Source organism: Triticum aestivum, chromosome 5A (assembly GCF_018294505.1).
Source record: "Triticum aestivum cultivar Chinese Spring chromosome 5A, IWGSC CS RefSeq v2.1, whole genome shotgun sequence".
NCBI classification, from domain to species: domain Eukaryota; kingdom Viridiplantae; phylum Streptophyta; class Magnoliopsida; order Poales; family Poaceae; genus Triticum; species Triticum aestivum.
The window spans coordinates 683159936-683172872 of NC_057806.1; the positions used below are offsets into that span (position 1 = coordinate 683159936).

Here is a 12937-nt window from a genome sequence, read left to right on the forward strand (position 1 = left end):
TACGTTAAGCTCCACTCGCCGCTCTGCCTAGCTACTACAGGCAGCTTTAGGTTTTGCATGATGATGATTAATTAAACCTGGCCAGCGACGCAGCTACATCTTTACGTCTGTATTAGGGCATCTGTCTGTCAGGCAGGCTTGGACCGGGCTACCCGCTGCCCTATCCGCCGGCCCGGGCATGCATGCATGGCCACACACACGCACCACTGGTTGAAGTTGATGTTGATGGACGACAAAATATGGTACTGTATGTAAAGACCGATGATTAGCTCCGGCACAGACGAGTTAACAAGCTATTCCTCCGTCCCATCTGTATCATTAGCAGCGTTGATTGCTGATTGTTGGTTAGAGTAATAGCATGTGTAGGCTCCGGCGCCTGATTTATTATAGATATTCCAAGCACAAGCAGAGCAATCGCCTCAGTCTGATTCAGAGGGTCGGGGTCAGGCCAGGCGGCCAGGCCAGCCCAGCTGCTGCGCCGCAAGTATCTGTGTGACTTGATCCGTCATCAGGAATTCAGGATCAAAGCGAGCAAATATTGATAAAATAAAGATGGTGATGCCTTTCGTAGTACCAACCAGACACGGCGGCAGAGCCGGTGAAGGCCGGGACCCGTGCGCCATGGCCGACCGCTACGTGTTGGCCGGACCGCCCTGCCATGTTCCCTCGATTTGTTTACTCGGCCAGGTGATTTCCATGGCCGGGACCGTGCTCCGTCACCTTGTTTATTCAGCCGGGGCCGCCTCCATGCGTCCCAGTGCCGCCCGTGTGCTCTCGCGTGAAAAATCACAAAACTGATCATTTGGCCAAAGTTCAGCACAAAATAACCCTATTTTAAAAATATTTCATAAAATGACCCTACATACAAGACGCCCGCATCCGAGACGCCATGCTAGATAACATAACGCGTCGGTCAGCGGTGACTTGCCACGTTGGCAGGGCATGGCACCATGGCGCCCCAGGCCAAGGCGCCATGCTGATGGTCATGCCGCCATGCCCCTTACGTCCACAAAACAGAGTCTCCCATGTTTTCCCCTCCACAAACCCTCATTTTCCCCTTCTCCACCCCGGCCGCCCCACTCAAGCCCCTACCTAATGCCCACAAAATTTCGTGAATCGGAGCTCCAAATCGGTGATTTATCCTTCCCTTCGACCACTCAAGGTATTCTCCATCATTCCTCTCCTTTTTGTTGGTTGAAATCTCCACATTGTGGGGATTTGGGGAAACCCTAGGTCATCCAATTTTGCTATTTTTGTTGATGCATTTTGGTGTTTATGATTCTAGATGGTGAGGATCGTCAATGTGCATCATGTGGACTTTGTCTCCTTTGAGAAGGGAGACGTGGAGTATGGTGACCTAAAGAAGAAGCCGGTAGTGATGGTGTTTTCCACAAGTCCTACCTTGAGGAGGTTTTGGTTGAGCTTCGAAGAAGGTTGAATTGGATGGAAGAAAGCGATGGAGTAGACTTAATCGGAAGGTATAATGTTGGGTATGGGCAACATATTCCTTGGAAGATAATGCCTCTTGATTCCGAGTTTCATTGGGAAGCATATAGAGAGAGTGTGTTGGCCTCACAAGATAAATCATTTGAGTTATTTGCCACAAAGGTTGTTCGTGCTCGGTTGCACATTGATTTGAATCAGTGTGCATCTTCATATGCTGTTAGAAATCCGGTTCGAGATTCAACACATGTCATTCCGGATGTGCATGACACAACAATGAGCCAACCTCCAATGACCCAATGTTTGAGCCCCGACGGGAATGACCAAGTTGATAATGAAGACTTGCACATGGATGGTGGTGAGTTTGAGGGTGATGAATCGGAGGCTTATCTTCATGACGATTATGCTGGTGATGTTGAGGCAAATTGCATGGAAGAGGACATGGACCATGAGATTCCATACAATAGGTCCTATGCGTGGGACTCGGAGGATGAAGGCCCGGATGAAGAAATAGATGAGGATGGTTTGACGGCTAAAGAAGCCAATGCTTTGAAGAAGGTAATAGGCCGTAGTCACAAGACATCATTGTTTCGTAATCTAAGCCTAGCCGATAAGGCGATTGTTGATGGTGGCACAAGTAAAATTCTTGCACCAAGGTTAACTTCAAAGCGAGATACCAAAGCATGTGTGTATGGTATTAGTGAAGGAACAATCTTTGAAAGCTTGACATAACTTCAAATATGGGCCAAGGACTACGCAGTTAAGTTTCATCGGCCATTCATTGGGGAGAAGTCAAACTCGAAAGTGCGTTATCCGTGCAAGATGTGTCAAAGGTGGGCCACAATGGAAGATTACAAGTTCCGTGTTTCACCATCGATGTAGTGGCAAGGATATTGATTATGCTAATGTAAAGGATGATCACCGTCAATTGAGCTCCAAATTCATTGCATATCGATTTTCAGCCTCCATAAAGATACTCCCGACATATCCCATTCGGGCTTTGATGGAGATGGTGAAGGAGGTTTTTGGGTACGAGGTGAAGTATGGGAAGGCATGGAAGGCCAAGCAAGCTGCCTTTGAGATATTGTATGGTGGTTGGGAAGAATCATACAACCGCCTCGTGATGGTGTCGAAAGCGATGACGGCAGAAAATCCTGGCATGTACTGTATGGTGGAGCCAGATGGCGTGAGAACAAGGATATACAACGATGCAAACGTTCGTATATTTGGACGTGCATTCTGGACTTTTGAGCCATGCATTAGGGCCTTCAAGCATTGTAGGCCAGTTATGTCCGTGAATGGCACATTTCTCACCGGCCAGTTCAAGGGCACATTGTTGATCCCCGTGGCTAATGACGATGGTGACAAGTTGGTTCCATTGGCGTTTGCTTTGGTGTCGGTGGAGAACAATATTATAAGCAAAACTACTTACCTGACGATACAAACAAGCCAACGCCGCCGTACCCCAACTGAGTCGATGCTCCCACCCAGCAAACAACTTAAGCCACATAAAGGAAGCGTTCACGCCAGTGCCGTCAGAGACAAGAGTCCGGCTGACTACATACCACAAGTATGCCCTGGTATACTACTGCACTGTTTCATCGTCCGCATCAGCCGGGCATTCCCCAAAGTGTTCAACAATCCAATGATAACTTGCACCGGCGGACTTCCCCTGTACTCCTGGCTCCCTCCATATGAGTCCAACCATAATCTCACACCATCCATCCAAATCTGTGCTAAAACAAATAGGCTCTCCTTTGATGGGAAGTCCAGTGATCAGAGAAACATCCTCAAAGTGACAGTCATCTCCCCAGCATAGAAGTGAAAAGTATGTGTCTCAGGGCGCCATCGGTCAACGAGTGCCGTGATCGCACAAGGGTTCATCTTCGGCATCGAACGAGACACGAGTGAGATGAAAGGGAGAAGCCCGGTCTTCCGGATATACTCCGTGTATCACTCGTCAAATTTCATCTTGTCATGAACCGAACCGGACCTTAGGTGAAGCTGATCAAAAACCCTTCCTTCATCTGCCATGAACCGTGCACGATGCAATTGATCATACCATGGATGGATAAGAGAAGCCATCCAGCAAATTACAAATGTATATGGTAAGCCCCGTTGTCATTTGCAAATATCCGCACTAGTGCAAAAACATACATACATGTGCAAAATTTCTACACTAATTCTTCTTCCATACACCATATATGTCCATATAATTTTCTAGAACATAATACACCATATATTTGCACTAATTCTTCCATACACCATATATACGTGCGTACATATCCTAACCAAATTCATAGCACTTTCATAATAATCCTATATCATACATATTGTAAGCCATACATATCCTAAATCATACTAATCCCTACATTATCACACCAAAATCCACTATTCATTTCAACAAAAGAATGAACTAGGGTTTCATCCAAATCAATCAAATGGAGAGATTTCAACCAGTAGAAAGAGGGGAAAGTGGGAAGAATATCTTGAGGATTCGAAGGGCAACAGGATCCACCGATCTTCGGCTCAGATCCGCAGCTCTTCAGTGAGGAGAGGGAGGGGCGATTTGAGGGGCGCCATGGGTGGGGAAAGAACAGAGAGAGGAGAGAAAGAAAGAACAGAAATCAGCGGGGCTCGGGCGGCGATGTAGTGAAGGGGTATGGCGCCCCGGGGCGAGGCATCGTGGTACAACCCATAGCGCCCTGGGCCGAGGCGTCATGGGCCCAACGCCAGGCTGACGTGGCAGTCAGCGCCGACGCGCACGACGCCGTTGACCAAGGCGTTATGTTATCTAGCATGGCGCCCCGGGTGCGGGCGTCATGCGGTTAGGGCCATTTTATGCTGAACTTTGGTCAAAGGGCCAGTTTTGTGATTTTTCATTGCTCTCGCTAGGGGTGGGCACTTTTAAACCGAAAACCGAAAAACCAAACCGAACCGAACCATATTAACCGATTTATCTATTAGTTCGGTGATTCGGTTTTTTGTTCGGTGGGAAATTTTAAGGTTGTTCGGTGTTTGGTTTTTGTTCGGTTTCCAGTGCCCAAAAACCGAATACACCGAAAAAACCGATATGTACGATACCCCATGCAATACCTTGTTTTCGAAAGTTCAGCGGGGGCGCGTCCTCTGACAAATACTTGTTGGTTGTGGCAGACGTCAGGCCAGCCCCTAGATGAGTTTCTAATCTCACAATCTAACTAGTACTCCTATGTAACGCCATACTAGCATGGCTAACTAAATTTGTTTAGATTATTTTACTATTGTTTGCATGCAACATAGTCAATGGCCGTATCCTTCTAGCAAGTACTTATTAAGATTTCTTTTTTTGTTTGAAAACTTATTAAGATTTCTATCCATGCAATATCGCGTAGGAGTATGTATGCATGCCCGGCGCTTGCTTATGGAATACTAGCAATTAGTGTATCAATTAATGCATGAGTTGCTTAGTTTACACGCATCACACATATTCTTCCGTACATAATACATGTAACGCCCCATGTGATTTTACACTTAGTTATGTTCACTAGTTTGCTTGACCGAATAAAGCACTGACTGATGTTAAGGTTGCTAGCTCTTGTGATATATACTGATGAGTGCATGTATTTTGGTTTTTCGGTTAACCGAATAAACCGAACCGATATATTATGGTTAGTATGGTTCGGTTTCTAAATATTGTGTGATTAATTCGGTTTCCATTTCTTCAAAACCGAAATTATAAAACACCGAATAAACCGAACCGTATTAACCATATAAACCGAATGCCCAGCCCTGGCTCTCGCTGGCTCGCACATTGCCTCGGGAAACCACGGAGAGGCCATGCAGCATGGCCCCTTGGTGGCTCTCCTTCGTCGCATGGGACGGCGCTGTTTTCAAACGCAGTGCGTAGTGGTGGTCTGATCGAGCAAGCGGCATGGAGCAGTGCACCGAGGATTCCGGCCGATGGGCGGTAGTGCGCCGAGGAGGTGCGCGCGCGCGCGCTCTGTACCATTGTACGCGGGTTGCGGCGAGGGACGTGCTCCGTTGGGGGAAGGGAACTGAGCGAGTGGGGCGGCGGCGCGCGGCCACCGGCCGGAGAAAAGAGGCCGGCCGTCCCCCGCATTTTCGTGCGCCGGTGCGTCCCATCATTTTCCACATACGCGTACGAAGAAAACGGCACCCGGCGGCCATCGGTGCGGGTAGGCGCGTGCTCCGGTTTTAATCGGCAGGGAACATGGAGACCCATCATCATGCATGCACATTTGAGTACGTGATGGATGAAGGCTTTCAATGATTGGCTGGCGTTGGATTTGGACTTGCTGTGAACGAACGAATGGTCTGGGAGCCCAACATTCCCAGGCGTGCACGCGTCGCCTTGGAGTAGTCGACATAAATAAAACAGTTTGACGTCGTAGTCACCTTCGGTTCTTTGTGTACAGTTCATTCTGTAACATATTCTGACCTTTGAAAAAAATATAAAATCATAGAGAAATCCCATCCCCGCCCCGCCCCACGGGAAAAAAGTATTCCACTATAAATCTAGTGCCAGATTTTTTTACCGTGGTAGTCGAATGTTTCTCATGGCCAAATATGTTCCCAGAGAATCGCAAGTTTAGTTGGTAAGCACGACAAATCCGCCTCATTATTTATTTTTTGTCAGAAAATTGTTGTGCTTACAAACCAATTTGCCATCATTACCGCAATATAAATTGCCATGAAATCGTCACATTTGCCATGCCTAAAATTCTAACGACGGATATATGGTGTTTTCGATAAAAATAATAATACCATGATCCTTTTAAAAAAATACACCCATCAAGATTAAAAAAACCTGGTAATCTTAAGTTAATAGGCCGTGTGCATTTTCTAGTTGATGCAGATCTAGGGGAAGTGATTTCTTTCAAAAGAAAATCTTGGAGAAAGTAGCACGGGATTTATTCAAATTGACACTGAGGCAAAAGCTTTGCCTCATCTCATTGGAAGAAGGGGAAGTAACCAGGTCTCAAGAGGGTCATTGCTCCTCACACAAATGAAAAAACAAATGCCTATTCTCGCGACATTATAGAACCAAATGCTTTACCCGTGCGATAACCCAGTTTTTGCCTCGGCCTTAATAGCCTTGACCATCACATTAGAGCATCCACAGTGTTGTGTTTTCCAGCCTCTATAGCTGCCTCTAAAGGCTTGGAGACCGCCTCCAAACACTGCAGACCTCGCCTCTATATTTTTTGAGCTTGGCATCGACGCTTGCCTTGGAGGCTGCCTCCAAGGATTAAACAACACATATGGCCCTATCTGTCCGTGTATGGAGCATTACCCCCACCAAAAACTAATCAATCCAGACTTCCAACAAATTCCTTGTTTATTCTGTTGTGGGTCCAACCCTTAGAGTCAACAACCGATGCTACACATTGCGTGATTGTTAGCTCTCCTTAGAGGCTGAAGGTGGGACCCAACATAGAGGCAGCCCAGCCTCTATACACTGTTGATGCCCTTAGGCAACCTACATACATGTCCAACTTGTCAACCTACATACATGTCCAACTTGTCAACGTACATACATGTCCAACTTGTCCTTCACAATTGGCCGGCGGTCAAATTCTATCCTTGATAATGAGCCAGACAAAGAACTTGCACTTGAGCCCAATTCCTTCAGACCACCTTGGTCATGTTGGAAACGATAGAACACTTGAATTGAGCCGTGTAGGCCGAGGCCGAGGAATAAATTCCATCGGTAGTGAGGTTCCACGTGATATCAGCGGCAAGATTGTCCTGAAGGTGAACCGCGACAAGCCTCTTCCAAAGGCCGCAGAATTGCTCAATGTGCTCCATCGAGAGGCCTCCACACATGTTGATCCAACGAATCCAGTGACTTGTGACGACAAGGAAAAAAAGTCACTGTCTTGACTGGCGATCTCGCGATACTCCACTTCGTTGTCCACCCTTAGTCCTCCGCCATTGTGGAATATGATGCTTTTCTATTTCTTCCTTTTTTCGGCGGATAATCAGGGAGCTTTATTCCACGAAAATATACGCCCATTAATGAGGGAGCTTTATTCCATGAAAACAGAAATTACAATCATTCCCATAGACGCGTACGAAGAAAATGGTAGCGACCGGTTTGGGTAGGTACGTGCTCCGGTTTAACGGGCAGAGAACATGCAGATCCATCATGCTCACGCTCATGCACATTTGAGGTAGCGGTGGTTCGTAGCAGACGAAAGGTTTCCATGATTGGTTGGCCTTGTTAGATTTGGATTGCCAGCGCAGATGACATTGTTGGCCGGCCTTGCTAGATTTCGTTTGCCATGCATGCGTGGCTGGAGCACCGAAGAAACCCTGCCTTGTGCCCAAAAATAAAACGTGGTGAGCAGTTTCTTCTTCGGTTAGCTTCAAAAAAAAAGTTTCTTCTTCGGTTAACCCACATACTACCATACGTATCTGGTGACCACTTGAGTTCTTCGCCCGAAGCTAGAACCCCACTTGGGCTCTCTCGGCCCGTGCTGTTTCGGTCCTGCCGCGGCGAGGACGTCTGGAACTCTGTTCCTCCACGTAGACATGTTGGAGCGGGCCCACCGTCGAATAATTCGCAACAGTACAGCTGCTAGAATCGAACAAGGCAGAGCGGGACTCGACGTCCGATAAATATATATTCTCTCACTCCTTCGCTTATGAGCATCCATGATGTGAGTACTTTCTCCGTTTCTTTTTTAGTCTTCATATAAGATTTGATCAAAGTCAAATTTTATAAAGTTTGATCAACTTTGTCGCAAAAAACATCAACATTTGCAATACTAAAGTTATATGGTATCAAAGTTAGTTTCATGATGTATCTAACAATATTGATTTCATATTATGAATCTTTATATATTTTTCTATAAGCTTAGTCAAAATTGATAAAGTTTGAATTTTGACCAAATCTCATATATACAGATTAAAAAGAAACGAAGGGAGTACGTACGTAGTAGAGAGCACCCGTTTTTCTATGCCCCCATCTTCTGGTGCAGAAGCGACAAGCAGAGAGAGAGCATCTTCTGGTGCAAAAGCGACAAGCAGAGAGAGAGAGAGAGAGAGATTAGTCTCGTCGAGGCCGAGACCGGTTCCGTCCCGTTCAGACTTGGGCCATCTGTTGTTCCAATTCCAAAGCGGCCCACCGCGGAGTCGAGTCAAAGAATGATTGACCCCAGCTCAAAAAAAAGAAGAAGAGAATGATTGACCCGGCACTAGCACCACTCTAAAATACTGCATCAGGGCCCCCACGCTGGATATCATATCATTAGCCGGAAACCGTCCCCGACAGCCGGGGCCCGCGCCGCACCGATCGCCATCGGCCGGGGAGACCACCGATCAAGTCGAGTCTGAGTCGGGTCGACCAGAGGCCCCTCACGACCGCACGCGCTGCCTGGGACGGAATGGAATACGACGCGGACCGCTACCGTCCGGCCCGGCGTCCAGCTGTGGGCACGATCGACCGACGTGGCGATGCTTAGCGCTAAAGATCACAGAGCATGCCACGTGTGCTGCTGATGATGCCACGAAACGAGGTGATGCCTCCGGCGTCCAGCTGATGGCACGATCGACGTGGCGACGCTGAGAGTGTGTGTGCCACGACTGCTGATGCTAGTAAGAAACAGGAAATCTTTGTGATGTTAGGCTCATCGCTTGGCCTCCGGCATGCATCCCGTTCGAATGGCATTTTTTTTCCTTTTGAGCTGGAAGCACAGCGTTCCGTTAACCATATACATCCGGCCAAACGCTGTGATCGCAACCTCGTGTTACAAATTCTTGGGCAAGAAGCCACGCGGAAAGTAGTACTCCTAGGGAAGCTTGTCTGCAGCTACAAAAACTGAATCTCCTGCACTGCTCGAGCAACGCTGGACGTACTACTACCGGGCTCGTGGGCTCAGCGGCTCTTTTATTACTGTTTCGAGTTGGATTTACCGTGCTCTCCTAGCGCATGGCGCCTACGGCAGCAGGAGTAAATAAACACCATGAATGCATCCGTCGGGCGCACGTCAGTCGGTTCCGTAGCGTGCGCCAAGTCTGGGCACCAAAGTTACTCCTCCTGCGCTCCGGTGCCTTAACTGCCGCAGTTACGTGAAGTGTCGCCCCAGGCAGCCTCCATCGTCAGACACGCAAAATGAAGTAATGAACCCCGCGCGTGGCCAAACAAAAACCCATGACCTCACCGCCGGCCCAAGCAAACTCTCGTACACCGCCGGAGCGTCCGCGCGGGCGGCGTGACGCCAGTGAAGCCCGGCCGCGGGGATTCAAAATCAGCGGCGGCGCAAATTCAAAATCAGGCCGAGCCTCCCTCCGACTGTGCCCTCCAGCTCACCGCCAGCGCCCGTCCGTCCGGTGCCGCCCATCACTGACGCACGGCCCACACCCACTGCCAAGTGCCGCGCCTACATAAACCCCGGCAGCCCCCCCGCTCTCGCCACGACACGGCCACGCCCACTCCACTTCACTCTCCATCCCCCAGCTGCCGCCCACCCAAATCAAAATCACCTCCACCTCCGACGGTACCTCGGCACGCCGTCTGTCCGGCTCCCTCGCGTGCGTGCCATGAGGAGCCTCGTGGCCGTGCCCGTCCTCCTCCTCCTGGCGCAGCTGCTCGGCGCGTGCCACGGGCAGGAGCAGCGGAAGAACTACGTGGTGCATCTCGAGCCCAGGGACGACGAGGGGAGCGCCGCTCTCCCGGTCGAGGACTGGCACCGTTCCTTCCTGCCGGAGGCCGCGCCCAGCTCTGCCGGCGACGGCGGGGCGGACGCCGGGCCCAGGATCATCTACTCCTACAGCCACGTGCTCACCGGGTTCGCCGCGCGGCTCAGCGACGCCGAGGCCGAGGCGCTGCGGGGCCGGGCGGGCTGCATCAGGCTCTACCCCGAGGTGTTCCTCCCGCTGGCCACCACCCACTCGCCGGGGTTTCTCGGCCTGCAGACCGGCAACGACGGCTTCTGGAGCCGCTCTGGGTTTGGCCGCGGCGTGGTGATTGGGCTCGTCGACACCGGCATCCTGCCCAGTCACCCGTCCTTTGGGGACGCCGGGATGCCGCCGCCGCCCAAGAAGTGGACGGGCGCGTGCGAGTTCAAGGCCATTGCCGGCGCGGGGGGTTGCAACAACAAGGTCATCGGCGCGCGCGCGTTCGGCAGCGCCGCCGTCAACGACACGGCCCCGCCCGTCGACGACGCCGGCCACGGCACCCACACGGCCAGCACAGCCGCGGGAAATTTCGTGGAGAACGCCGATGTCCGTGGCAATGCGCACGGCACGGCGTCCGGCATGGCGCCGCACGCGCACCTGGCCATTTACAAGGTGTGCTCGCGCAGCCGGTGCTCCATCATGGACGTCATCGCCGGGCTTGACGCCGCCGTCAAGGATGGGGTGGACGTGATCTCCATGTCCATCGACGTCTCCGACGGCGCGCAGTTCAACTACGACCTCGTCGCCGTCGCCACGTACAAGGCCATTGAGCGTGGCATCTTCGTCAGCGCCGCCGCCGGCAATGCCGGGCCGGCCGCCGGGAGCGTCTCCAACTGCGCGCCCTGGATGCTCACTGTCGCGGCCGGCACCACGGATCGGGCGATACGCACCACGGTGAAGCTCGGCAACGGCCAGGAGTTCGACGGCGAGTCCCTGTTCCAGCCCCATAACAACTCCGCCGGGCGCCCGCTCCCGCTCGTGTTCCCCGGCGCCAGCGGCGACCCGGACGCCCGCGGCTGCAGCTCCCTCCCCGACTCGGTGAGCGGCAAGGTGGTGCTCTGCGAGAGCCGGGGCTTCAAGGAGCACGTCGAGCAGGGGCAGACCGTGAAGGCGTACAGCGGCGCCGGCATGATCCTCATGAACAAGCCGGAGGAGGGGTATACCACCTTCGCCAACGCGCACGTGCTGCCGGCGTCGCACGTCAGCAACGCCGCCGGCTCGAAGATCACCGCCTACTTCAAGTCGACGCCCAGCCCCACGGCGAGCATCACGTTCAAGGGGACGGTGCTGGGCATCTCCCCTGCCCCGACGGTGGCCTTCTTCTCCTCCCGCGGGCCGAGCAAGGCCAGCCCCGGCATCCTGAAGCCGGACATCAGCGGGCCGGGGATGAACATCCTCGCCGCGTGGGCGCCGAGCGAGATGCATCCGGAGTTCATCGACGACGTGAGCCTGGCCTTTTTCATGGAGTCCGGCACGTCCATGTCCACCCCGCACCTGAGCGGCATCGCCGCCGTCATCAAGAGCCTGCACCCGAGCTGGTCCCCGGCGGCCATCAAGTCGGCGCTCATGACGTCCTCGGACCCCGCGGACCACGCCGGCGTGCCGGTGAAGGACGAGCAGTACCGCCGGGCGAGCTTCTTCACCATGGGCGCCGGGTACGTGAACCCGTCGCGCGCCGTGGACCCGGGCCTGGTCTACGACCTCTCGCCCAACGACTACATCCCGTACCTGTGCGGGCTGGGCTACGGCGACGACGGCGTGAAGGAGATCGTGCACCGCCGCGTGGACTGCGCCAAGCTGAAGCCCATCACGGAGGCGGAGCTCAACTACCCGTCGCTGGTGGTGAAGCTGCTGTCGCAGCCGATCACCGTCCGCCGCACCGTGAAGAACGTGGGCAAGGCCGGCTCGGTGTACACGGCCGTGGTGGACATGCCCAAGGAGGTGTCGGTCACGGTGCGCCCGCCGATGCTGCGCTTCTCCAAGGTGAACGAGAGGCAGAGCTTCACGGTGACGGTGCGGTGGGCCGGGAAGCAGCCGGCCGTCGCCGGCGCCGAGGGGAACCTCAAGTGGGTCTCCCCGGAGCACGTGGTGCGGAGCCCCATCGTGGTGCCGCCGGCCAAGGTGGTCGCGTAGGCGTTGGGTCGGTAGGGAGGGGTTCGGCTCTCGGCGTTGCTCGTAGGCGTGCGTGACAGAGGGTAAGAGCATTGCGTTGTATAGGGTGGCGCGGTCGATTAATTAGGCGCGTGCGTACTTCGTCGAGCGCCGCCGCCATTGCGACGGCGCAGCAAGCTCGGCTGCGACGTTTGCCATGGCGGTGGGTGTATAGTGCAAATAATGGAATTTATTATTAACCCGTGAAATGTAGCAATATCTGATGACTGTTCCATTGCACACTGGCAAGAGATCTATCGATCGAAAGCAGAGCATTTCAATTCTCTCTTCAGAACGGAAAAACAGAGCGTTTCTCTTCTTCAGACAAAAACAGAGCATACTCTGGTTGGTCCATGGGACCAGTGGCATCATCTGACTGTTCCATTGCACTTGCACATTGGCAGGAGATTGGTCGAAGCAGCACATCTCATTTCTTTCTTCAGATCTCTATATATATTCTTTTTCAGGAATGAACAGACAGAATGAAAGACATCTTGGACAGATCTTCGCACTTTACATTCTCGTGCTTCTTACCCTTGGGTTGTTATTGGAGATTCCAACAAAATTTTGTACCCTCATGAAAAGGATGGAGGTAACCCAAGACCAAATGCAATGATGCAAGAGTTTCGGAATTGTTTGGAAGAATGTGGTTTACAAG

The 12937-nt window shown here is 52.2% G+C and overlaps 1 protein-coding gene across 1 annotated transcript; it reads left to right on the top strand.

The window, feature by feature from the left end:
* Positions 1–9593: 9593 nt before the first annotated feature.
* LOC123105980 (subtilisin-like protease 4) lies at positions 9594–12507 on the top strand. The gene has a single exon (XM_044528170.1). It carries the CDS (start codon positions 9991–9993, stop codon positions 12259–12261), a length of 2271 nt encoding a protein of 756 aa, XP_044384105.1. The 5' UTR covers positions 9594–9990; the 3' UTR covers positions 12262–12507.
* The last annotated feature ends 430 nt before the right edge of the window (positions 12508–12937 follow it).